Below are 26,817 nucleotides of genomic sequence, written 5' to 3' on the forward strand. Positions count from 1 at the left end.
AAGGGGGATGTTTGAAGGGGGAAGTTACAGTGTGTCTCTTCCCAAGTGACCATTACATATGATGGAACCCAGTTTTCCTGGAGATGGCTGAACATCTGCCTGCCCATGGGAAGTATATATGTAAGAAAATAAGTTGAATTTAAACACGAATACCTTTTTATTGTTCTTTAACTCCATTTAAAATGAAGTCTCAATATCGAAATATAAGAAAAATTCCTAATTGTACCAAATATTTTCACTCAGCCCTTGTTGCAAGTAGCTTTGGAAATAATTTTAACATTTGCAGAACACAGTTCTATACTTAAACACATCTCATGCAAATAATTCATGGTTCCTGCTGCGTTCTGTACTTGGTCTGTGCAACATTTCCTTGCCTTAATGTACCTTTGCTCTTCTGCTGGAGAGTAGTGGCTATAGTGTGGACAAGGATCAGCTGTAAGGCTTCACCCATTCTTGTTTCTTACAAATTTCTTGCACTTTGAGAATTGTCCCTCAGCAGTTACTTTCTGTAGTAAGTTGTTTGTAGTTTTCTACCTTTATAGTATGGGTTGATTAAATTATTTTCTAAAGTCCTTGGCATGTGCTCTGAAATACAGGACATGGAACAGAAACAGAATAAAGATTAATGCAGACCTGCATATGTAAGAGATGCCTCATCAGTGGAATCAGCCTGTTGCATGAATAAAGCCTCATTAATACAGTGCTGGTTTCTCTGAAGGGGGGCGGGGGGGGGGGGGTGAGGAAACCAAAAACAAACCATGGAAACTTAACCAAGCGTAGCGGGTGTTTTTCAACATGTAGCCATGTCCTCAACACACTTAAGCAGACAGCAAAAGGGTGCAAGGAATTGTGTTTTGACCTGCTCCAGTTCTTGTTATCAGGACATCTCTCTTGTATGACGAAACTGCAAGTAGCAGGAAAATTACAGGAACCAAGGAAAAGAGTTGTTTCCTCTGAAAGTTCAGGCCCTTGGATCTGGTAAGTTTTCATCAGCCATTTAGCTTAAATATTAACTGTCTTCATGGCACATAGCTGCCCTAAGAAGCTCTTGAGTTTCTTCTGTTTGTTGACGAACTTGCTCAAGGAGTTTGGCCATTTGGCCTTTTCTGAATGCTAATGAAAAGTCTGGATCTGAAGAGGAATAATAGATGTTAGGCAACCTGCTAGTTTTTCCTATGTTCTAATGCAGATGTATAGAAAACTTATTTTTCAGGTTAGGTACAGTTGGTTGGTGGTTCTCATTACAGGTAAGGCAGAAAAATATGACACAAAACCAATACTAATTCAGTTTTCATCCCTACAGCCATTCAAGATTGCTGATAAATTCTCCTGATACAGATGTATAAATCTCAATTGCCAAATTCAGCCTTATGCAGCAGCGGCCTATCTAGATACAGCAGGGTTTTGGCTCTGGCTCTACATATTTAAAGATATGTGCTATATACAGTTATTACCACATTATAACCCTCATAAGTACTCAACATTTATCCAAAGACAATAATATTATTAGCATAATATTAAGTCATGGACTTTTAAGTATGAAGATGTGAGACTTCCCAGCTTTAATATCAGCTAATCATGCAATTTCCTTAATTGCTTGCTTTATCAAAATAAACTAATATCACATTTGCAAAACTTTTAAGTTGGATCTAGTGCCAAAAATTCTTACATAGGATAAAAGCATCTGTTCCTGAAGTCCTGTTTCCCTGCTGTTCTGAACTTTAATTTTAAAGGAAACAAACAAAATCCTCCTGCCTTTATTAGGAGATACTCTTAAAGAGCTACTTAAAAAACCCGTAACAGCTATTCTTGAGATTATTCTCTTTTCTTAAGTGAGCAGAGCTTGTCCCCAGAGAAGTTTGCACTGTCAGTGCTTGGACTCGTCTTGGAGGTCTTTTCCAACCCCAATGATTCTGTGATCTGTTACTAAGCAGTGCCTGTTTGCTGCTGACGGGTGCAGGCAGCCTTGGCAGGAAGGACATACCTGCTCGTAGTTTGCAGAGTGTGGAGATGCCCAGCTGCTGAAAACGGACCTCTTGGTGGGTAAGAAAATTCTTGAGGTAGGCTTGAATCTCCCCAATGTGATGCTTCCACAAAAGCATCATTCTTTCTGCATAAATGGGAGAACCACTGGAGATCAGTACGAGCCTTTAAACACGTTGAAAACTGATTTTTGTAACAACATTTATAAGATCAATAATGACTCATCCATCTTCAGCTAAAACCAACATTATTGCAAAGACTGGCAAGGGACTTCGCTGTACTACAGCTTCTGATAATATTGCTGATACTTGAGGTAAAAAGATGAGTGGGCTGCTGTGCTGGGAATCTGTTCCTTGTGCAAGGCGCCTTCTGATTTACAGACTGGTTGGCCAGGTAGGTGAGACTATCCATGAGATGGTTATACTGTTGGATGCTGCTCACTACCTGAGAGAGTCTGCTCTGTTGCAAATCCTCTATGCTGGAAATAATATATTTGCATTTTCCCTTACTGGGGACTCACCACAGATTTCGGTTTTTCTATGTCTAAAATCTAACCATACCTTTCTAGAGAATGTGTCAAGTATCATCTGAACACCTTTTCTTGCAAGTCTTAAAGGCTCTCAGCTGCATGAGACAAGTATATTAAGCATAAAACTTTTCTACAGGTAAAAGTAATTCTCTTTTTTTCTCTCTCATTGAAACTTGAAAAATTTTGGCTACATTCTTAAAACCCACTTTACTTCACTGCTCCTGCTAATTTAGTCTAGAACTATATCATCAGGATTTGGTTCAGTAATAGTTTTTCCTCTTGCTGGTCAGGGAGCAGAGTTAATCTAAAATTTTGGAACACAGCCTCTGCTGTCTGTGGGGGATGCCATCACATTTTACATACTGAGAAAGGTCAAACAGAAAGATGTAACCTTGTCTGAAGTGACCCTTGCCTGAAACATGTTATCATCTCTCCCATGGTGAGGAGTATCTTAATGGTCTCCCACCTTCCTACTGAAGTTGTTTGCAAGGACCTCAGAATTGGCTATGGACCAGCCCTGCAGAATAGCAGTTCTTGAAGAAGGCAAAAAACATGTAAATTAGATCTATGGTCCACTTTCATCCCTGGAGTTTCTCATGCACTCAAGGACTGTTTTATTTCAAGGGTGACTATAGGCATTTGTACTCTAAAAAAATTGGTAGAGACCAAATGAGGGCATGATAGAGGAATATTTAAAGTTGTTCAGTGCCTGACAGTCCTTTGGAAAAAGGCTAATTCCACTCCAGACAGCCATAAGTCTCCTTCAAAGCATAGTTAATCCTGTGTGAGTTACCGTGACTGATCATGTGCTGGATGATGGAGGCAGCATGAAAAGATGGCTCAGGATGTTCGAGTTGGCCAGCCAGTCTTACCAAGCACTTTGTCAAAGGTTCATCCATCCACTGGACCATGTGTAACATGGCTCCTTCTGAAACGCAGAAAGGTAAGAGAGTAGTCTCTAAATAGGAACTCCAGTGTCAAAGAAATGAAGGTGAGAGGTCTGCCAGAAACTGCTGAAATAGGGAATCCTTTATGCAATTGGAGAAGCAAAGTAAGTGCTGAACTTGGTTAATAAATATGTTTAGGTTGCAAAAAAAGGGTCCTATTTTGAGGTTATGCTCTCAGTAAGGTAAGGCCATGGATTTGGTTTATATTTTGTTGGCTTTTTGTTCTGCAAAAATGAATAATTTTATGTGCAAGATCCACTCTTAGACTATTGGGCTCAGTCTGTCCAGCAGCTACTGTGCTCTGCTTGCAAAATTAAATGTGTAGCCACCTGCATGGCCATTACACCAGATAAAAGAGATTACTTGTTTGACAGACAGATCCAATGCTGGGGCATGTTGGTACACTCATCCTTTCTGCTTTAAAGAGTGCTGTACCTTTCATGAGTGCCAATTTGGTATCTCTGATAAAATCCCATGTGCAAAAAATGTCAAGATATAGACCTACTTGATATTTTAGTCTAATAGTTTCTGCAAGGATAAAATTATTTCAGCCTGGGAAACTGGGAAATGTTACAAATAGAAGTAGACAGGCCATGTACAGCAGTAAAGTTCAGCGGAAAAAAAAAATTTAGAGTAAAAAACTTTAAACAGTTGAACAAAAGTGCAGACAATGTATCCTGACATGTATTCATGTATCCTGACAGTGAACTGGATTTTGTTCTTGAAACTTACAACTAAATGATGAATTTAAAAGGAAAGACTTGGCTCTGTGTCCAGCTGTGCTCCAGCTCCTTTTAGAATTAATAAAGGACACGTGCACGTCTCTGATTCAGTCATTCTTGGAGGGTTGCTGCCATACCTTGCTTTGCTAGCTCAGCAAGGCAGGATGTCACATAACGAAGGGAGTCTTCCTGAGTGTCAGTCAAAAGCATGGTCTGGAGGAGACCTTCGACACAGCAGCTCTCAGTGATTCTCTGCCACAAGAGAGAGATTCATGTTTAGCACTTCCATTATGGTTTAGTGTGTCTGGGGGCTTCAGAAGTACTCCTCAGGACTTAGAAGTACTGAGGTGAAACCATCAATAATAGAAATGTCTCCTCCCAGATCTGCCACAACCAGGTGAAAACACCGTGGATTGTTCAGAGATCACCTGTGCTGAGATACATCTTTTATAGACCGAGTTGAAAACAGATAGGAGACTTAGCCTGTCCTGACCTGGACTAAAAGCAAAAAATGAGATCAAGCAATGAGTTCTGAATGAGTCAGCTGGACTGGTTACTACTGAAGTTGCATCATGAAGTCATCAGCTCTCTGGGACACCCTAACAATGGAAGCTACTCATGGCTCCCCAAGTGACCTCTTGATAGAGGTGATAGACAGGTGTCTATCTACAAAAGGGAGGCTCTTTTTTTGATTCTCGTTTTATGCTGCGGTTTTTTAACTTGCTGCTTAGAGGTTCAAGGAGAATACGAAACTACTGCTTTTCACACTCTGTTTCTGTCCTGCTGGCATAAAAATAGGACTGCCTTTTTCCTCTTGTGCCAAGGACTAATGTGTTTTAGGAGGCGTTCCTTAGCATCAGCCCTGGAAACCTGGCACTCCCACTCATGTCTGTGTATTCACTTATGCAGTGAGAGCTTGATGCTCTCACTATTATGAAGCTTTATGAAGGTGAAGCAGCTCCCAGCTGATAACAGGATAAAGTCACAGAATTTTAGTATTTCAAAAAGAAATATTTGTCAAACTTTGAACGGATGGTCTATTTTTATTCCTACTGTGGGCCTTGAGTTGAAGGGAATCTAGTTTCCTGCAAAACTCGATGTCACAGCTATTAGAAATTTATATAATTCTTATATTAGTGAAAAAAACCATAATTTTCCTTCTGGCTGATTTAAATCTCTGGAACTAGCAGTAATTGGATCATGAACAAAGAGAAAAAAAAAGAACTGAGTCTTGAAAAGTGTGTACTAGGAAGTGAGACAAAGCAAAAATGAGGATTTGGTGGGTTTTTTTCCCCTCAAATTAATTACTACTGGTGGTACTGTTTGATCAAGGTACTCTAAAAGGCAAGGAGAAAGGTAGTACATCCATGCATATGGATTTCGAAGTCAGCAAGAGGGATCTTTTAGCATTTTAGTATAGCTAGTATCTTGAAAAAGAGGTAAAATGTACATCAATAGCTGGGGCTCTGTTTCACAACAAACAGCAGCTGAAGCATGAGAGCCAGGAAATAAAGATTGAGTTCATAACAGACCTCAGATTTTCCTGAATGATTCCTTTAACCAGTATGAAATGTCCTTGCTAGAAGAACTTTTTATACCTATGATGCAGTTAAATTAGGTAACCACATCACTCATAGCAAAAATTAGATATTTCTTATTTTAATTAGCTTTTTTGTATTGTATTGGGAAAATATGAATGAAACTGCCTTTAATTTATGATCCTTTTATTCATAAATGCAAGTTTGTGTAAAATATATAGCAAGTTGGCATAAGTTTAATTACCCACAGAATTAATTATTCTTTTTAATGCTGATTTGACATAAACACAATGGCAACCTCACAGGGTATAGTTCAGTGACAAACATTGTATACCTACCTGCCTGTTTTTGGAAAGGTTCAGGTTTTTGATGATGCAAGCAGTATGTCCAACAATCACAGGGTCTGTTTTATGTGCTGCCAGTAACATCCCCAGGCTCTGCAGTAGCTCAGCACATGCCAGAGTGTCCTGAGAAGAGCAACCAGTATCTCAGTTACATCCAATATGGACAACACAACACAGCTTTGCAGTCAGCTATGGAGAAATTGAACTTAGCTCTGCAAGAAGAGCATCAGTTTGCTTATTTAAACTAAGGATGTGGCTGGGTCCAGTGCTGCTTCTCTCAAGTATGGTCTGACTATTGAGCACTGACTATTGAGCACTTGCTATGGAAGGCTGGAGTCTTCAAGGTTGTGTAGTTTATGGTTGTTTCCATCAAATGCCTCACCAGGGCCATTGCTAGTCAGAGGAAGGATGTGTGATCCTGACTGGAAGGAGAGGTTGTCAGAGTCGCTGTGAAAGGCAGAACTACATGGTGAAGTAGCAGCAGCAGTGTGTGCTTGAGTACCCCAGCAATTTACCTGGCTGCAATAATGAGTTGTATGTTTACATCAGTTTGTGATCAGGCACCTCTTCAGTGAACATGTCCTGAACAACATCTTCTTTACACACATTTCTCTGCTGTCTGATGATATTTTAGAGGTACTTTGCTAGGTATTTCTCTGTGAATGTAGTCTTCCTCCAATTACCATTAAATTAATCGAATCACAGAATGGCCTGGGTTGGAAGAGACCTTAAAGATCATCTAGTTCCAAACCCCCTGCCATGGGCAGGAACACCTTCCACTAGGCCAGGTTGCTAAGATCCCCATCCAACCTGGCCTTAAACACCTCCATGGATCGGGCATCCACAAATTCTCTGGGCAATGTGTTCCAGTGCCTCACCACCCCCACAGTAATTAATTTTTTTCCTAATATCAAATCTAAACCTACTTTCTTTCAGTTTGAAGCCATTGTTCTTGTCCTGTAGTATCAGATTGGAGTCTGGATTACTGAACAGGTAGTTCCCACAATAACAATATGGATTAAGGGGGCACTGCTGTGTGTAAGAGAAAACTGACTTCAACAGAGTTTATTTTAGGTCTACAGTTAAAAGCAAAATATTTCCTCTTGGGAGTGTTTTCTCTTTCAGTCGCCTTCCCTTAGGAATTTAGGAGTTTTTAATGCAGTTCTTCTGTTTGTTCACAATGAACTGTATGATTTGTACTATTTGGAAACTGAGATGCATTAGCAAGGGAGTTCAATACAAAGCAAATCATTGGTCCTATACACAGCTGCAAAAAAAAATCACATAATTCTGAAAACTGTGAAATATCAGGATCACTAAAGCTATGTTGAAAGGCAGATGTCTTTAAAAGTTAGTTTAACTTTATTCTTTCTTTTGCTTAGGTTAAATTGCAAAAGTGTATCTTATTTTCTTTTAATACCAGATGACATTTTCACTTAGCTCATTTTAAGCACTGTCACAACCAGCAATCCAAAAATAAAATAGGCAAGTAAGTGGAAAGGGCAGTTCTATGCCTAATCACAGGGCATTTATAGAATCCTACATGCAGACATGACGGTAAATTTTCCTTAGTCTTATTTTTCATTTTGTTTAAAGGAAGAAATAATATAGTTTTACATAATCCAATACAATCACCACTGATGACTGTCTTCTGTGCTTTTGGGGCCAAATATCCTCCTTTCTATGTAATCTCTTCAAATATCATACTCATTTTTGATTTGCTACAGCCTGAGAGGACAAAATTTTCTATGGATTATAAAGAAACTTTCTAATATCTCATTACTTCCCTGCCAAGAAATTTTGTTTATTTAGGACCTACATTAGCAAGTGACAGTACTTGAATTTTGCTGAACTTCTTTTTTTGGCTGGAATATGGCTGAGATCCACATTTTGTTTTCTGGCTGAATTTTGCACAGTGCAAGAGAATCACGAGAAAACTGTGAGTAAAAATAGATTGAGTTATTCAGATGGATATTGATCTAACTTCTCCCAAGACTAGAATATTAAAAAAAACCAAAACCTAAAGGCAAGGAAAAAACATTCCAGCAGCAAGTGTGCTTACAGTTGCAATGCTGCACTCATACTCCTTACACAGGGATTTCTTGACAAGGTAAATATTATCCCATTTACCAGTTAGCAACATGGTAAGGCAAAGTTATTTTGCACCTGGAGTCGAGAGTCAGTGACATCATCTGGAATAGACAGACCCTGACTTCCAGATCTTTTGCTCAAGGGAATTTGATTTAAAAGACTGTTTTCTCACAAAGCCTGATTCTTTAGTGTTTCAGGGTTGGACTGTCCTTGGAAAAACTGAATACAATGCCCTCTGCAAGAGGGAAGTTTTCCAGCCCTTGTCGCGAATCCCTGTCAACAGCCTGACCAGGGGATTGCAAAAAGGAGGCTGAAGCACGGCAAGGAGCTCCTGTGAAGCATTCCTGGGGGTTTGCTTCATGGTAACGAAAGGGCAGACGGATTCTGCCCCTTTGTATCCTGGGTAGTATTTGTAATAATTCAAGCATCACTTGACTTGGTTGTAAAGGTTAGCTTTGTTCAGTGGTTTGTTTTCCAACAGTTGTTCCCATGGAGAAGTCCCTTTTTCAGTCATGGAGAATTCAGCCTGAGTTAGAGGAAGAAACATTGAAAAGACTTGTAAAACAGGCCAGAAAAGGCATGGAGATGGGGAGGCAGGATATGAATACAAAGAGGTCAGCCTCTTCTCAGAGTGCCCAGGGCTCGCTTGCACAAAGCAGCAACATTCAGTAGTCAGGGACAGCCGTGTTTGCTCACTAAAACAAATTCAGAGATGTAGATACTTCTCACTGGAGAATAAAGTGAGATGCCTTGCTTTCCAGCCTCCTGCTACTGATGCTTTTTCCTTCATGAAGGATGGGCTGTTTCACCACTGGTGTACCAAGGCTGAGTTCATAGTGCCTTTGCTCCCACTGATGCTGACCAGGTCTCTTTGTGGCCAGGGATTTGAAACGCTGGTAAAGACAAGCTTCAGGACCAGGGAGAAAAGGATTTGTGGGTACTCTTTGCTGGGAGAACAAAAAATGTAAACTGTGTTTGGAGACAAGAAAAGCAAAACTGAGTGAGGACCATGTTCCAGCATAATGTCTCATACTGAATAACATCTACTGTGCAAATGGCCTTCAACTAATTTAATGCATTTCAACTGTAAGCTTGTTGAGAGCAAATTGTGTTTTGATTGTATGAGGCAGTTTGACGAGCAGTGAGGATGTTTGATGCTCATGCAGCCACTGTGCCTTGAATAGCTGTGTGATCTAGTTGCTGCTTCCCAGGCATTGAGCTCACCAATTTTTCCATTCACGTCCCAGAGGTAGGGGAGGTGCAATTTTGGTTTGCATACAGACAACTGAACTGTAACACACCAAGCTATCCAAATCCAGAGTAAATTTCCAATCAGGCTGAGTGCATATCAGGCACAAGAAGCACCTAAGGCCACCTGAAGCTATTCAGACCCTGTCACTGTTTGAAGCAATGTGGCAGGAAAAGTTCTCACATATTTTTTCTGTAGGTACCCAACCCCTGACTACCTTCAAATGCTGTTGTTGGCCTAAAACACTTACCAAAACCTTTCACATCTATGTTCTTAAGGATGTCTTTAATTACTGTAAAGAAAAGTTTATTTAAAAACAAGAGTCATTTGTCAATACTTGCCGTAATTTAATTGTAGTCAGACTTCTTCATATGTTTGCTAGTGTTGCACTACTAATGGTGGCATTTACCTTGAACATGGGCAAAAGAATCATTCTGTAACTTGGGACATTAGGATGCATAGTCCTGGTGAAAGTCCCAATGCGTTAACTAAAGATAGACAACATTTCAAATTCTGTTAGTCCCCCTTTTTGTTTTGATCCTAATTCAAAATATATCAATATTCTACAAATGCACTTTTGAATAACACTGTTCATATAGGGAGTAATGTATATTTTCCCTTTGTTCTTTACTTATGCACTTTAAATATGTGTTCTAAATCAGTTTTTCTGCTTTTCAGTGTGTGTAGAAGCTCTGTAGCCAAGAAATAACTTCCTTGGTTGCCCTCATGGTGGCAGTCTCTGATGGTGCTGTGTATGCCCTCCCCCTTGTACACCCGTCTGGAGACCTATGGTCTGGGGACTGAGGGGACTAGAGGGAGTTGCAGGGAGTGCAAGGCATATCCAACGACTCTGACACCCATGTCCCCCTCTGCTCTCTCACTGATCTCTCCTCTGGGTCCCACTCAGCACAAAGATGGCTCGTCAGGTAGCTAATGACAGTGCAGATGCAGTAAACGAAGCCTTGTTATTTTGGGTAGGAGAGAGAAGGGTTGGGAAGTCTCCCAGAGTCTCTGTCATTCTCAAATTGCATTTCATAGGCTGTTTTGCCATAAGAGTGTTACCCCAGGTGGTGGCCAGAACTAGCCTTTCCCCTTTGTTTTTGGGAAATGGCCTCCCATACCTGGTTGGGCGGGTGCTGGGAGAGTATCCAGAGCAGAGCAATGGAGGCACGACGCACATCCTCACTTCCAGAGGCCAGGAGAGAGCACAGCTTGGGCAGGACGTTCTCAGCAACCATCTCAGCCTGGATGTCCACTGGTGTGGGAAAAAAAAGGAGGTCAGGGGGGTTCAGAGCACTGCAGGAGTAATTCAGGCTCTGACTCAAACAGTTGACTATTGCCTCAAATTAGAGGGGACCTCTCCATCTCTGTGTGATGGGGCAATGCCAGATGTTTGGTTATAAAAATAAATCATTTGTTCTGCTTCCTTTTGCTGAGGGCTTAATACAAGCTTGATGGCAGAATGTAGGCTTGGACACCCTCAGTCTGTCTCTGAACCTCAAAAAAAAAAACAAAACAGATTGAGTGGAATTTTCTGAGTCCATTGCTGGCATAAGGCCAGGTAAGAAGTTGGCAGCTTCTGCTGCACAAACAGAAAGACCTCCCAAGCAGCACCTATCTCACAGAAATATGGTTAGCCAGGAGAGAACTCAGCCATCTCACTGAGTTGTAAAACCCCACTTGCCCCTGCAACCTGCACTAAAAGGCAATACCAGAGCAGCCAGCACATGCACAGGCAGATCTAAAAGGTCAAGCAGACCAGGTGTTTCAAACCTGTCAAGGAGTGGCACAGCACTTCCTTCACTCTCAGCTCCTCTATAATTGTGACTGCTTGAAATTTAAGTACCCCTAAATTTTTGAGATTAATATCTCTACCCTGGAGTCTGGGACTTTAGCACTGAGTGTGCTAGTCCTCTGCCACTATCTCCTGAATATGTCATAGAAATGAACCTTGGACATTTAATAGGGTTTTTTAGGAGGATGACAAATGCATGGGAGAAAATTACATTTAATGATAGACAGAATCATGCCTTGGAGAAGACAGGTGCCCACTCAAGAAGCAATTCCAGGAGACATTCTGTCCTAATTGGGTTTAATGCTTAGGAAACATGGAAAGAAGGAAAGCTTAGCAACTCACTAAGGCTCTGTGCATAAGCACACCTCTGCTGCCTTTCTCACTTTCTCCAGATACTCTTCTTGCTACCTGGGAGCTCTAAAACAAATTTAGTTAGGATATACACTGCGCCTTCCTCTTCCCTTAACATCCAGTTAAAATGTAGAAAATGTTTCTGCTTTTGATAGGAAAGGTTCCCAGCCCACTGTGCTTACTCTGAAAGGAAAAGAGAGATAGAAATAGTGTGGTTTCTTTGTCTCCAAGACATTGCTTACCACTGGTAGCCAAGTTTCTTAGGCAAACACATGCCTGGCTTGAAACCTGCTTGTACCAAAGAGGAAAACAAAAAATTTAAAAATCAGAGAGAAGAAGAAAAAGAGCAGTTTCAGTAATGCATGTTCTTGCCTATTGCACACAAAATAAACAAGACAACACTAGCAAGCTCTTACATTATCTTCAAGAATAAATTTTGGCACGCTTTTTTTTTTTCAACATTTTGATGAATTTTTTTTCAATCTCCTAGTATCAGTCATTCTATTGTTGAAGAAGAATGGTGTTCAGATGTTGTTTTTATTTTAGAACATCTGATAAATTATAAGAAAATAAAGGGAAAGAAATTGTCCCATTTGCTTTGCTTTTTTTTTACCTCCCCTCTACACAGAATTTCAAGTTCCACAAGGAACTGTGGTTTCTTGAAGTTTCTTTAATGTGGCTTCCAACAAAGCAAAATTTTTGAGATGTCATCCTCAAAGCCATACAGTAAAAGTTCCAGATACCAAAAAGAAAAAAAAAAGTAGCACACCGGATGTGTCAGACAACTTCTGTCACAGACACAATGATCAAAGACAGAGCCTGGGCAGGGCACTTCTCACATGATGTTTCAAGTTAATAGCATACAGGCTATCCTAGTGTAAAGGAAGTGTCCAGGGCTGTAGAACAACTTTAATAATTTCCCTCTGCTTTCTTCCTACATTTACCTTGTAGAATCTATGTATTTTCTATTATAGGTGTCTTTTCTCCTAGGAAAGATGCTGTGTAGGCACCTGTACAGTAGATGAACAGAATGATGTGAGGCTGAAACTGGAAGCCCAAGTCTATAGCTCTACATGGATGCTTAAGTCTTTTCACAAAGAGAAAGCTACAGCTTTACCTTGTCCACAGAAGAGGATAGGAGAGAGATCAGTGTCCTCAGCAGGAATCTGTCACTGGGTCTCAGCAAGGCTTTGTGGTGCTGAACATTGGCTGCCACGTTGCTCAGGGCAGCGCAGCTGTAATACTGCAAAGAACCAAGAAAAATATGTAGAGAGAGAGGTCAGAGTGGTGACACACTGAAGAGAATAAAAATAAATTGGAGAAATGCTCAGATTTCAAACCAATGGAAATAAAATGCTTTTTCATATTAAGGTGTTACAGGGTTGACACAACATGCTGTAGCTGCTACAGCAATCCTGCTGCGGCGTGTTGTACATTCTTTAGGACCCTGGCTGTTTGGGAATGTGCTCTGCTGCTGCAAGGACATTGCTGCTGGCATCTAAGTTAAGTCATCTGCATCTACTGTATTATATGCTTACATTGATTTACTCAAGCTGGATGTAGCTATTGCCCTAGCATGCCAAGAGATCATTTCCAAAGGATCTAACCAGTAACGCTAGGGAGGATTACACATATAAAAGTATCTATTACTAGGGAGGTATAATTAGAAGAAACAGGTTGAGCTACAGAGATGGAAATTTTAAGATGAATCTCAGAGAAATCTAAAAATGCTGAAATAGTTTGCAGAAAGCAATTCCAGAGGGTCCATCCCTTCAGATATCTAAAAAATCTGACTAGTGATAATTAAACTGATGGGGCAAAAGTTCTGTGCTACTCAAAGGACTGAACAAACAAACTGGCAGTGTAAGGTATACAACTCTGATTCCTAGTTTATTTATCAGCATACTTTTGCACTAAGATGAGCTCTCTGCTGAGTGTGCAGAATCACAAACAGGTGTCTGTGATAGGCATAAAATAGAATGCTTTACAGATATTTGCAACAACAAGAAAAAGATATTTTCAAATTATCTTCTCAGAATACTTAGTAACATTGCTTAGAGTGGATGATCAAGGCTAGGATGCAAAAAAAAAAAAAAAAAAAAAAAGCAACCAAACCCAAACAAAAAAACCAAAACCCAGAGGAAGAGACCTATCTGCATCGTGTCTGATGATCTGAAAAACACAAGAAGGTAGCCATGTAACAACCCTGTGCATGCATTAATGTGTGCTGGCAGGAGAAGTTTTGCATCATGAACTTTCTCCTGTGCAGTGAGACAAATTGGGTCTTTTAATATATATTATGTGACTAAGCTGAGTTTCACCAAGATGCTCTCCCATGTTTCTCCACTTCACTAGAGAAACCGTCCCTCCTCTTCCCCCTTTTCATTTCTGCATACTGAGGTTTGTGTGCTCCTTACAGTCATGATGTTCCTGTTTTAAAATCTGACCTATTTTAGTCATACCTGGACTTCTGAGTCAGGAGATTCCAGAAGCAAGGCAAGAACTGGTAGGGCTCCTTCCTTGCATAGGACTTGTTGGATTTTCTCTGCCATTAAAAAGAAAAAGTAAAAGTGTCTTCCCCCTTCCCTCCCTCTCATCTGGAGGCATCTTTCAAAAATGTGCACAGTTCTTGGGTTCTAAAGAGTGCTGATGTTGTCCAAATATATACCAGTCAGTGTGATTGGAGAATATATAATTTGGAACTTGTGTAATGCAGCAGTATGCAGATAGTTTAGTAAAAAGACTACCAGGCTGTCTGATTAAGCTTTTGATGGTTTTATGCTAAAAACTGCTCTGAGAATCTGAATTGCTGGAGAAACTGAAAAGCCTCAGATATGATCTTCACTTTGATTTCTGTGTTTTAAAAACAAATTATTTTAAATATTCTGAATAATACGAGAAGTGCAATAGCCAACTGTATAAGTTCTTGCTAACTGTTTCCTTTCACAACACAGAGTTCAGAGATGTTACTCATGACTTTATCGTTTAGCTCTGTGGAATAATGGTATCATCTTGGTAGGTGAAATTTAATGCTGGTTTGTTTCAGAGTTAATTATGGTAGTCTACATATAATTGCAAAGGACCAAGTACTGCTTCTGCTAAAGTTGTTGGCAGATATTCCAGGAGTCTTTAATGTCTGACCTGTGATAATTATACTTAGGATATTCCAGCGTTGAGTTAGTCAGAACAAGCAAAAAGCTTCTAAAGCTCGGCTTTGTTGGATCAGCTCCTAAGATTGCTTTAAAGTACACCAAATGTCCTGCTAATTTTTTAGGCCAAATTATTTCTTTAACAAATGGCTATTTTTTTTTCTATTTCTTCGACTGATTGTTTAAATATTCATACACTAACCCCTAGGATTTGAAAATCAAGCTTTTCAACCTGTGGTACCAACATGAATGCCATAGGCAGAGGAAATAACTTGTTGTTCAGATATGCTTTTATTCTTGCCTTAACCTTTAGGTTTATTTTTCTATCAGTGAGTTTTCTTTTGGCAATTTCAATTAACTGTTAGTCCAAAAGTACCTGATTGTGTGAGGTTCAGAATAGCACCAACTGCATTTTGTTGGACTCTTGGATCATATGAACTGGCAAGAGACAGTAGGGGTGTAACTCCTCTAGCAGCACCAATAGCCTCTCGGTTGGACTCTGGAGAAAAGAATCAGAGCAAGAAAGAAAGAAATATTTACTGCTATCTTACTGTGAGCCACAAGCAGGACAAGCAGCAGGACTATCCCTTGGTGTTTCCTTCTCTGATTTCTCTGCATGCTCTTAAAAATTCTGAGAGCTTAACAGGAAGGAAACCAACTCATGACTGTATTAGCCATAAATCACAGCAGGTTCAATGCTTTTGGTTTGTGACTAGGATATTTAAAATATCCTTAAGACCCTTTAAACAAGTTAACAGAGTGTCATACTTTCTTCATATCCGTGGTATGTCTGATCAACCAATTCACAGTGTGATAACCAAAAACTACATCATTAACTGCAGGTAAGGTTTAATTAATTTAGTAGGGTATATTCAGGGCCAATTTCTTTCTTGGAAGGTCCCTGTATTACTCACTTGACATCTAAAAACAGTGCAGAGGTTTCTAAAGACAGAATTTGATTTAACAATTGGAATTTGAAAATATGATGCTTTTTTGAAGTGGTGGTGATTCCTTGCATGGCAATGTATTAAATTGTACAGTTGTATTCAACATTCTGGAGTACAAGGAGAACTCAAAAAAAGGTCTGCACAATCTCTTAGGACTCTTGGATGAAAAACTGGTAAAAAAAAACCCCTATAATACTTAATTCTGTAAAATTAACAATATAAATACAGTTTAAACAATGGCCAGTTTGTCAAAGTTTGCTGAGAGAAACATGAAGCAGACACAGCAAAAAAACCTAAAGGTATTTGGATGAGATCAAGTCTTCAGATGGTAACTAATTTGGAGGGTTATGAGAACAAAGCTGCTAGTTTTATACCTAAAGTCTATATAGTAGGGAACTGACATACACAGATTAGCCAGGATATTTATTCTAGTTCAGAGTATCAGTTTAATATTCCAAGGCAAGTAATTTTCTGTCTTCCTATGAGTGTATACTCAAGTAAATAACTTTTTTTCTGAAAAAAAAAAGAGAAAAATAATTGTTCTGGGAAGAGTAATCTATTTAAAATATCTTTTCCATGTGGGAAGCTATTAGTCTGGTGAAACATTATGGTCCCTTTCATAGACAAGCCCTTCACTAATCTAATCTGCCTACATACCATTCTTTTGTTTCCCTCAGTAGAAGCAGAAAGTCTTTTGTATGGCTCCGACTAGTGTGATGCAGACTACTCAGGTGAATAAAAAAGAGAAGTAAAAAGATTAGGAAAGAATTTAGATATCAGTGGTTCCCTTATTATTGTACACAATATACTCCATGAATGTTTGTGAATGTGGAAAAGAACCTCTCATTTGAGAAAAGGGATTATGTACATTTGGACAAAACTTGGACAAATTCTTTCTTCTATCAGATATTGTGCCTGAACACTTGTTTTGCCAGTTTATGATGACAGACTGGATGGGGAAATCTGTCTCACCAAGACGTGTAACTGCATTGCCATCTCTCTAAGAGATGTGGCAGGCTAGATCATGTTTCTCTCCTGGACCACCTGCTTATCTTAAAAAATGCAGTCCCTCCACTGATACCACTGCAACCACTGACTCCCCTTGGAATGCTTGGAGAAGGAAGCCATGTGTTCAAGATGCTACTCTAAAGTGGGGAAACCAACAACATCTACTTAAGCTGTGTTTGAATAACTCACTAATTTATAACTTCTTTCTTTTCACTCTCTGACACTTGTGTGCTTAAACATTCCCATCAGAACAACTTTAAATGTGCTTTACACTCAGTGCATCCTCCTTGTTTTAGCTTAAAACAGATGTTCAGGCCCACCTAAATCCCCAACATATGAACATTTAGTTCTGTTCTGAAGTACTCTGAGTTCTTATTTCAGAACTGATTACTTTCACTCACTGACTGAAAAGCTGTAGATAATTGCAACTATGCATGTGTCCTTTTGCTGTGTGGACAAATGCTGGTACTGGAAAAAAACCAACCTTCAAATATTTTTCATCTTAACGGGTTAGTTTGTTCTTCTTATTTTCAGCTCCCTATTGCAGCAGGGAGACAACCCAGTTTACACATGACCTGCAGTAACACTGCTAAACAGTTTCGCTCTGTACATAGTCTTGCATGCTTGTTGCAGCAGAATTAAGACCATTCTTAGATGCAGAATTTTAGTCACCTTAAAGCCATCTAAGGATCTTCCTAATTTGGTTGTGCTTCAATATTTATCTTTTTTTGCATAAATGGTGTTCTTGAAGGATATGACTGAACAGGATACTTTTCTCAAGCAGACATTTAAAAATACCAGATTCTGTGAGTTAAAATTAAAATAAACCCCAGAGAATTCTCTCTTGCTTTAGTCTCATTGCTGTGGTATCTAAATATAGTCTGGAAAACAAATAAATGGATCCAGCCCATTTAAACTCTAGTTAAACTGGGACAGAGATCCTCAACACTGATACAATACCAGGCAGCAACCCAGCCTATGCAAGACTGCCTACCTTTATGTACAGCTCTGAAAGCTCCTTGAGTGTTTCACTTGGAGTACTTGTGCTCAGAAGGACACTGGCGCTTAAGGGAGTGTGCAAAGGCATTAGAAGACCACAGGGAATGAAGGTAGCCTGGATCTGCAGTAGCTGAGGGTTCCCTATATTCCAGGCTAGATATCTAGAAGGATAAGAGTGTCTTCAAGACGAAGTAATATCCTTACGTGCCCGAACAAATCACTTTCTCTGTGGACTGTTTAAAACAGATGAAGGGATATCTCTCTGTAATTTTTAGGGGCTTAGCTCCACTGACCCTCCACAAAGAAAGTCCTTCTAGAGCCAAGTACCTAAAAGTTTAGTGATGCCATGCCTAATTAAGACATTTAAATGAGGCAATTTGCATTCCACACAAAGTAATGTAGTATGTAGAATTCTTAACCCGACAATAATATACAATGCTTAAAAATAAGCTCCTATGGGAAAGTGTTTAAAAACCTGAAAATTAAACAAAGAGGTGGGATAAAATGCAAATCAGCACTTTCATGTGGTTGGATCCTGCTTATCCACTCCTCCTTTGCAACATAAATAAGAAATTAACACTTTCATCATGCTTCCCTCAGCCTTCTGGGACATCGGACTGCACCTTCCCATGCTGGAGAATGAAGCTGGCTACAGGAAGGGAAACAAATGTGAAAACATGGCTTTTCTACAGACTCATACACAATTTGTACTGGAGAACTACGAGTTTGCACAAAGTAGAGTAAGACAGACTAATATGACAACCTTTCTTTTGGTAACTGTGGCTGAACTTACCTGTCTGGATACCAGGAATATATTTATATCATTATATGAAATATTCATAGTTAAGCAGAAGATGGTGGCAAATGCAAGTCGTACATGATGGATAAAAAACTGACTGAAAGCAAACTGGCAGCAAGTTTTGCTGAATGGAAATGACCACCTGGGAAGAGGCTACAAATGGAATTCCATGAGGGCTAGGCTGTATTTGATTTGAACCAGAGACTTTAAACAAAGATGTGAGTGTAGAATTGTCAATGCAGTGGAAGACCAGAATACCTTACAAAGAACAGACAAGTTAGAATACTGAAACAATGGAAACAGAATGAAACCTGTACAAAATGCAGGGATGTGCACTTGGAAGCATTTGTGATATAGAGCTTTGATTACTTGGTATCTCCTGGAAATAGCAGCAGAGGAGGAGCAAGACTAAGTAATTGTCAGCTGTAGGATGACAGCATCATCATGGCACAATCACCAAACCTGCAAGTGTTACCATGACATGTACCACAAAACATATTTCTGTATGTGCCACAATAAATGGCACAGGTGAGACCCCAGCTGAAGTACTGCACATTTCTGGTGACTTCTCTTTCAGAAGAGATGAATCCAAAATGGAATTCCTGCAGCATTTATCTATATCTTGGCACTGTAACAATGCCTGAGGCCTGTGGTATCATGATACTGCACATGCAAATCCTATGTTCCATTCCTGGAACATATTATTTACACCCGGAAGGACTCTGAAGATTAATGGAGAGTCTCACTTACAAGAGGAGTCTTAAAAGACCTTGGCTTTCTCAGTCTAGTAAAATGAAGGAGCCTCATCAGCACAGGCATCAGAGAGACAGAACTCCTGAAGCAAAAGCCAATGTAGACATTAATTAAGATAAGCTAGTCATGAATACATTTAGGATGAAAATCAGAAAAATACTTGTAATCATAAGAGCACAAAGGTCAGAAACACTGAGAGAAATAACTGGAATGTCAGGAGGTTGAATTTATAATGTGGGAATAATAAAACTTGTTGTTATATCTTATGACTCTTAAACCAATTGCAAATATGTTGTTTCATCTTAAAATATGATGGAAGAGTTGAATGAATTCACAGCAGAAGATAAAGGCAAAGAGAACACTCACCCGAAACTGCCAAAGTCATTATGCAGGCACAGGAATTACACTGGACAGTGGGATCCTCTGATTCAAGCAGATCCAAAATTGGCTCAAGTAAACCCATTTGGACAACTAATTCTTTGTCAACTATTCAAAAATTCAAGAAAAAATGGACAAATATAAAAAAGTAAGCAGTTTGTGATTTTGTGGAAAGAATACATCATTCATTGACTGCTTTGGAAGTCTACACTATGATTATACAAAATAGACCTAAGATAGAAACAGCCAGAAAGCCACTCACATTCCCTAGCTGGGTTTGCTTAATTCTCCTTCTGATGCATGAAAAAGTGTAATAGATGTTTGGAGCTGTTAGGCCAGAAGGTCCCAAATCAGATTAATTTTGGCAAGAGCTTTCCAATAGGCTCACAGCTTACTCAGCAACTCCCCCACCCTTTCTTTTCGTTCTGAGGTCTACCCTTAAATATTTTTTTTTCTTTGTAAATAGTGACATGATATTATTTGCAGCAAAATTCTTAAAAAAAGAAAATAAGAAGAAAGTCAGCTTCACTGAAGACTGACCCTGTCTTTTGTTATTATGGGACTGCAGGATGGAATTCTTGTGGCCTGGGTGCCCAGGAGTGCAGTAGTAGATGCAACAAGGACTTTGTTGATGAGGTGTGGCATGTTCATGCCCTGTCCATCGACATAAACTTTATTAGGAAGTTATTCCTCTGCATCTCCCAGATTCTATCTCAAGTCTGTTTTCCCCTTTAATTACAGAAGCAAGTGAATTATACTAAGCATTTAAACTTTTTTTTTTTTTTCTCTGCAAGCAATGTAAGACTAAGGTCCAGTTCATAAATAACCAGAAAATTAGCACTGTCTCATACACAGAGTTTATTTCTATTAGCTGTATCCATTGTTTGAAAGGAAAAATGTCTGTAGATCTAAGAATGAGACTAGAATTCTCACACTGGCCTGGAAATAACTTATCAGCCTTTGCACACAGATCCAAGAACTCATGTCACATTTTATATAATCTAGCTGGAGAGATCTGATCTATCTTGGTGCTACCAGAAGCTACGTATCTTGCAGTCAGAATCAGATTCACACTTGTCCTATCAGGAACACAAAAAAAGGAATCTATATTTGTGTAGAAGTGCCCCCCTTCTGTCTGAGTGGCTGAACAGACACTTCTTCACCTGAAGGGAGATGTGTCATTAATTACTCACTATTTCCTTCCAGCAGGAAGTTGACAAGGGACAAGGAAGACATCTGCTGCACCTCCAAGTCAGCAGAACGTAGTAAGGCGTAGAAGGGTTCCAGATGCTCCACAGGCAGGGGGATGCTCACTGCAAGAGTGAGTGGAAATATTGTCCCATTGTTCATCACAGTCACATTTTTCCTTTGATGGACTTAAGCATGAGGTGCTCCCTCAGGGCTGGATACAGGATGAATGGTATTCACCTTCTTTAAAATTCCACTGCTACTAGCAAACAGGACAAGTTTCCTGAAGAGGTTTTGACTACTCAGCTACTTCAAAAACATCATGGGAAGGGAAGCAGTGTGCCTTGCTACCAAACAAGTCATTCTGCCTCACAGCAGCTCCTTGCGTTGTGGCTACCAGCACTTTTTATCCAGCAGATAATACATGGGTATTATAAGTGACAGAATAATCTCTTTGAAGTAAAATGAAAATAAACAAATAAATAAATTGCAACCTGCTTATTGCTAGTATTTTTACCTTTTTATAGAATTCAAACTCTTGCTGATATTTTATTTTAGGATATCTAGGCTGGCTCCTAACTACTAACAAGCTACCTCAAGAGCCAAGTGCTCCCACAGAATATTTGGAACAAAGAAGAAGGTGTCCTTCATAAATTTCTACTACAATCTATCTTCTGAAGCTTTGTCCTCTTTTGTATATAATTTATAACATTAACTGATCACTATGTCCATTTCCTTTCACCATATTTTGACTGTGATGCTTTCAGGAGATTCAGTATACACTAACTTTAAATACTTTGGGTTCTGCCGAGTTTCACATAAGTATAACAATTTCATAAGTCTTTTACGATCATAAGAGATATCTTCTTACAGCAAAACCCAGAACTGACTCTGCCTACATGACAATGACAGTTTTCTATCTTCCTTGGCAAAAACATGGCATGAAGGCAAAGAAAAAAGCCAATTTGTTTAATGAATCAAAAGGAGTTTCACAGTTTGAAATAATATTTTTATTTATGATTACATGAACATTTTCTAATGCTTACTGAGATAACTTACTGTGCTGGCTCATATGCAAGTAATAGAGGGCAGCCGACTGCTGTAAACCTGGGTTTTCTGAAAAGGATAAGGTCCTCAAGGCTTCCAAAGGGTCCTTTCCCAGTGGACACATTTCAAAATCTAAAGATGAAAAATGACAGCATGGGCTCAATTACATCTGTAAAGGGTTAGTTTACAAAAAGAAAATTTAAAGCAAATCAAACACATAAGAATTTTTGTACTGCAACAACTCCATAAAGCCCATCTATCTTTATTCATGTTTCCATGAGCAGAAGCAATAGATGAACTGGGTATAACCTGTCCTTGGCAATGCCTCTTGTAAAGCTCACAAAGCTAGGACTGGAAACAAGATAAATTATAACCTTTAGACACTTTTATGCTATCTATATAAATGCAGGTGTTCTTGTGCGCCACAAAAAATCTTTATTTTTTTCTGAATCTTTGTTAAAACACTGAACATGGTGTTCTTAGTTAAGTAAGAGTATATATTTCTAATATATTTTGTATTTCTATATATATTTATAAGTAAAGAAAGGGTATCTATTTCTAATTAACCACATCTGAAGTTCACTGTGCTTCCTGTCCTGGGTATTGAAATACAGGATTTAAAGGAACAGCAACGTGGACTGCAAACAGGCTTGCCTCAGGCTTAAATTTCTAGCATGAGCCTACCTGTTCTCGAGTATGATAGCTCCCCTATGAATAAACCAGATGTTTAACAACAGTCATCAAGCAATAGCAGTCATGCATGACTTCTGTAAGTCACTGTATAATATAATATGTGGAATGGAGCAGCAGAGAGGAAAAGGAAAGGGACATTGAATGAATGAACAGAGTTAAAAAGGTAATGTATGATTGATCAACTGGTGGAGCACACAATTATAAAATATATTTTCAGGCAATAGATTAAAGCTATGCAATAATGATTGAGATATCTCTGTGAAAAATACCTAGCTACTTTACCTCCCATGGGACAAAGAAATGTGAGGGATGCGAGGGGCATGAGTTTTCATGCCTAGCTGCAAAACACAGACAATATCTCAAGCCATTAGAAGCTGCTGACATGTCAAACTCCTATCCTCAGGATTAGGTAGCTTCACAGAACTGCTTCATATAAAGATCATTTTAAAAAATAATTAGTAGTATACACAAAGGGAAGGACTTGCCTGTGTGTGCAAGGTTTTAGACCAAAAAAAAAAAACAAAACAAAACAAAAAAACCACACCAACCAAACAAAAAAATCTCTTCATGTGGTTTTATTCTGTTCCTTTCACTATCTGAACCTGAGTCTATATGATTCTTCTGAATGTGGTTTTGTTGTCAAAATTTTCACCTGCTTAAAATATCAAAATTTGCTGCCCTGGCTAACAGATGAGTGTGATGATCAACCATGAAGTCTATCCTTGCACCCAAATTGTCCAAACACTGTCTTTTTGCTTATTATATTTTGTTTATATTTTATTTTGTTCATATTTATTATATTTTTTAATTATATTTTTTTGAGGATAGGCTTGCTCCCTCTTGGAATAAATACACAGGTGAGTGTTAATGTAAGAGGGATGGGTCTTGGTTCTCTTTGTGAGGCTTCCTTGCCCCCATTTGTCTAGGCATTAAAATTTGGCCATCCAGAGAACCAGAACCTTGGTTCTGCTTCCTGGGTGCTGTATGTATCCTGTCATGGGCAGTGGGACCTCCCTGAAAACCCTCATTGTCATCTGTGTACTGCTGCCAAAGAAGCTCTAGGCTTCCTGCTGCTGTACCCCAGCTCCCATGGATCCAAGACAGACCAGACTTCTGAAGACTGATCTTAGAGAGGAAAGGATCTCTCAAGAAAACACACACTTAGTCTTTTCAGGGAGCACCAGTGGCTGCTAAAAGGGGCCATTCTGGCATCCCCTTCATTACATCTCATCCATCAGCTGTGTGGGCATACTGCCAAGACAGTCTCCTATAGAGTCAGGAGCGTGCTAGACTTTGGAAGAGAAGGTCCAGCCCTGGAAGACCTCCACTGTGTAAAAAGCTGAAAGATCTGTCTCCATTCTGGATATGAATGACAAGATTTAAACCAGTGCCAAAGGTGCAACAAACAGTGAACCTTACCAGCAGCACAGAACTAACCAGCTAATACCAACTGAGGCTAATCCACACATGTTCCCAACAACAATAGTCAAGCAATTATTCCAAATCTGTTCCATTTCAACAGATCATTGAAATGACAGATCATTTCAAACAGCATTAACCATGTCACATCAAGGAAAAGTGTCTCTCCTGGTTCCCCTTACAAGATTGTTTCATGTTATCAAAAAGACAAGTAAATGAATAGTAGTTCCATACCCTTCACACAAATGAAAGTAGGGGACTATGCAATTTTGTGTAGTAGCTTTAACCCAAAGCTGTTAAACACAAAGTATACCAAATTAGTTGTGAGAGAAAGCAAAACCAAACAAGCAATGACCCCTTTATCTTGAGATAAGGACTATTTTTAGATTGGACAACTGACAAAATACACTCATTCAAGACAACTGCAGAAGTGAAATAAAAAACCAAGTTTTTCTATTGATATTGTATTCTAGGACAGGACAAAGAGGATATCAAAAAGAAATAGATGGGAATTAGGCAGATAACCTGTAAAGCAAAGGAGATAGATGAAGAGTTATGGATCTACTTTGATTCAAGGAGAATCCCATGAATGAGATTAAGCCTGATGTCTAAAATATTTGCACAAAAGCACAGTTGCTTGGAATCCTGAGAGCTCAATGCAGCTTGTTTCAGGGTGACGTTGATCTTCTCCATGTATAGCCCAGACATTTCTAGCTAAGTCTCAGTGTTCAACCAACACAGAGGTGCACAACTGTGCACATCACACTGTGATCTGCCCACTCACAGCTCAGCACTCACATGTCATCCGGTCTTATCAAAGCCTATGTTCAATTTTGTCAGTTCCTTTTGACTAACTTCAAAAAAGTAACTTTAATTTCTAGAAGGACACACTTTTATGAAACACATTACATGGGTTATATATTAACAGTAGCAACAGAGCAAGAAAGTGATTCACCACTTCTACCTAGATCCAACTTGGTGTCCTGTACACAAAGAAAATGCTCTGTAGCTCTGGCATTTCCTCATCATCACTGAGCTGCTCAATGCCATATCACAGCAGATCAGCTAGCGATTTGCTTTCAATCAACAAAATTAATCCCCTTGCTCTTTCACAATCCTTTAGAAAAATACAAGTCTTCTTACCTGTTTCAATATGCTGCAGAAACTCCTGTGCTGTCACTCTCTCATGAGGCTGTAGGATGGGCTTGTACAGCTGTCCGTTTTTAGAGCTGTTTTGTTTTAAGCAGGAACATTTGCTTATCAGAATTAAGCATTCCTTGATGCCTTGCACCAAGTCAGAGGACATCCTCTGAACAAAGCCTATGAAGTCCCGGAGGAGCTGCATGCATCGTCCACATAGCTGACCCATTCTTGTTCCAACAGCAGCACAAAGCAAGAAAAAAAGGAAGGAGATGGAAACAAAAGCTTCTTCTCAATTTTTCTGCTTTTTGCACTAGCTTTCCTCCTCACTGTTTGCTCTGTCTTACAGATATTAACACCACACCATGCGCAGTTGCTGTAAGGCAGACAGACTTCTATGTCCAAAAAAATACATTTCACAAGGCAAATCTCCTAAAGTTCATAAATTATTATTTACAATGAGTGCACTGGAGACACACCTTCCTTTCACTTCAAGAGAAATAAGATAATTACCTAAACACATTTCATAGAGAACAAATGGAGTTTAGGTCATGGAGGATCCACCAAAGCCTGTATGAGTCTAGAAAAACTCTGGGATAAGGGAAAATACAACCTGTTTTTGTAAGGCAGCTTTCCACATGAAAGGTAGGCACCACCTTGTCTGCATGTTGACAAGCTGCAGCTACCAATTGGAGGAAGATGAAAAAAAAAAAAAAGAGCAAGTGAACAGGTTTTTCCAGTTTTTGCAGAAGCACAGATCAGAACAAAGGAGCTGTTGGACAAACAACTCACAACTCGGCCACCTGAGACTTTGCAAATCAGCAAGAATAGAAAACAGGGAAAAAAAAAAAAAAAGACAGTGGCAAAATGAATTTAGCACCATTTTCTTCCTATCAAGCCAGTCCTGCTGAGCTGAGTGGACTGGATAAGTTAGCAATGGGAGTATGATGCAAAAATTATCTGCTGTTTTCATGCAGAAAGAGGTAGTAAAAGGAAAATGTTCAGTTCTCCTTTTGCTTAATTCACGTCTAGTGCATGTGTCCACCCTTGGCTGAAGAGTTTTACAAATGACCATGCTTTAATTCTTGCAGCATGAGGTGATATTTGTAATATTGAGGAGTCCAGTAAAAATTGGTTTAATTCACAGCCACCTTAATTAGGGATCCTGTAGGTATGGGTCTGCTGAAAGTTAATCATTTTTTTTAACTTCTTATTCATAGATTTGGTGGATTTGTTCTGATGATTGCATTTGATACATTTATTGGTAAGTTTTTACCTCTGTCCTTTCATGAATCTTTATTTTCTAAATAAATCATGTTTGAAAAGCAACTCTTTGTTCTACACCCATCTCCAAACCCTCATGAACAGACTTACCCAAATTCATCCGGTCTGTCCAGCAACTGCTGTTTTTTATCTTGATGTAATTTTCTTAATCACAAATACCACTTGTCACAAATAAGCCTACCTACACTACTAACCCAAAAGATATGACACTTTTAATACAGAATGCAATTCATTACAAAGAATTGTGATTTTGAGTTTTCTGGCTACTTCCTTGACCAGCTCTGCAAATCCACTGAGTTCTAATCTCTGGCTTCTTAATGTTATCAAAAGCAGGGCTCGTATGTCTAATTTCTAATCATGTATTCTGGATCCTTCAGTAGGGGTCCCAAAGAATAGGGAACCCATGTGATTACCAGGTCCTACTTCTGCCACCATTTGCTCTTCACCTGTGTTCATCATCTTCC

General features: G+C 39.2%; 1 protein-coding gene across 2 annotated transcripts; it reads right to left on the reverse strand.

The window, feature by feature from the left end:
* Positions 1-138: 138 nt before the first annotated feature.
* LOC101234090 (uncharacterized) lies at positions 139-25,836 on the reverse strand. Of its 2 annotated transcripts, XM_004176372.5 has the most exons (14): positions 25,073-25,834; positions 21,830-21,949; positions 20,776-20,895; positions 19,571-19,690; positions 15,075-15,197; positions 14,012-14,094; positions 12,667-12,792; positions 11,792-11,837; positions 10,525-10,658; positions 6,058-6,186; positions 4,319-4,433; positions 3,306-3,440; positions 1,985-2,110; positions 139-1,131 (listed from the first exon to the last, which is right to left on the reverse strand). In XM_004176372.5, exons 1-14 carry the CDS (start codon positions 25,296-25,298, stop codon positions 1,010-1,012), a joined length of 1,725 nt encoding a protein of 574 aa, XP_004176420.4. In that variant the 5' UTR covers positions 25,299-25,834; the 3' UTR covers positions 139-1,009. The 2 variants fall into 2 exon arrangements, with proteins under 2 accessions (XP_004176420.4, XP_030125431.4); XM_030269571.4 differs by having other exon boundaries at positions 139-2,110; positions 25,073-25,836.
* Between the last annotated feature and the right edge of the window lie 981 nt (positions 25,837-26,817).

Source organism: Taeniopygia guttata, chromosome 3 (assembly GCF_048771995.1).
Source record: "Taeniopygia guttata chromosome 3, bTaeGut7.mat, whole genome shotgun sequence".
In the NCBI taxonomy this organism is placed as follows: domain Eukaryota; kingdom Metazoa; phylum Chordata; class Aves; order Passeriformes; family Estrildidae; genus Taeniopygia; species Taeniopygia guttata.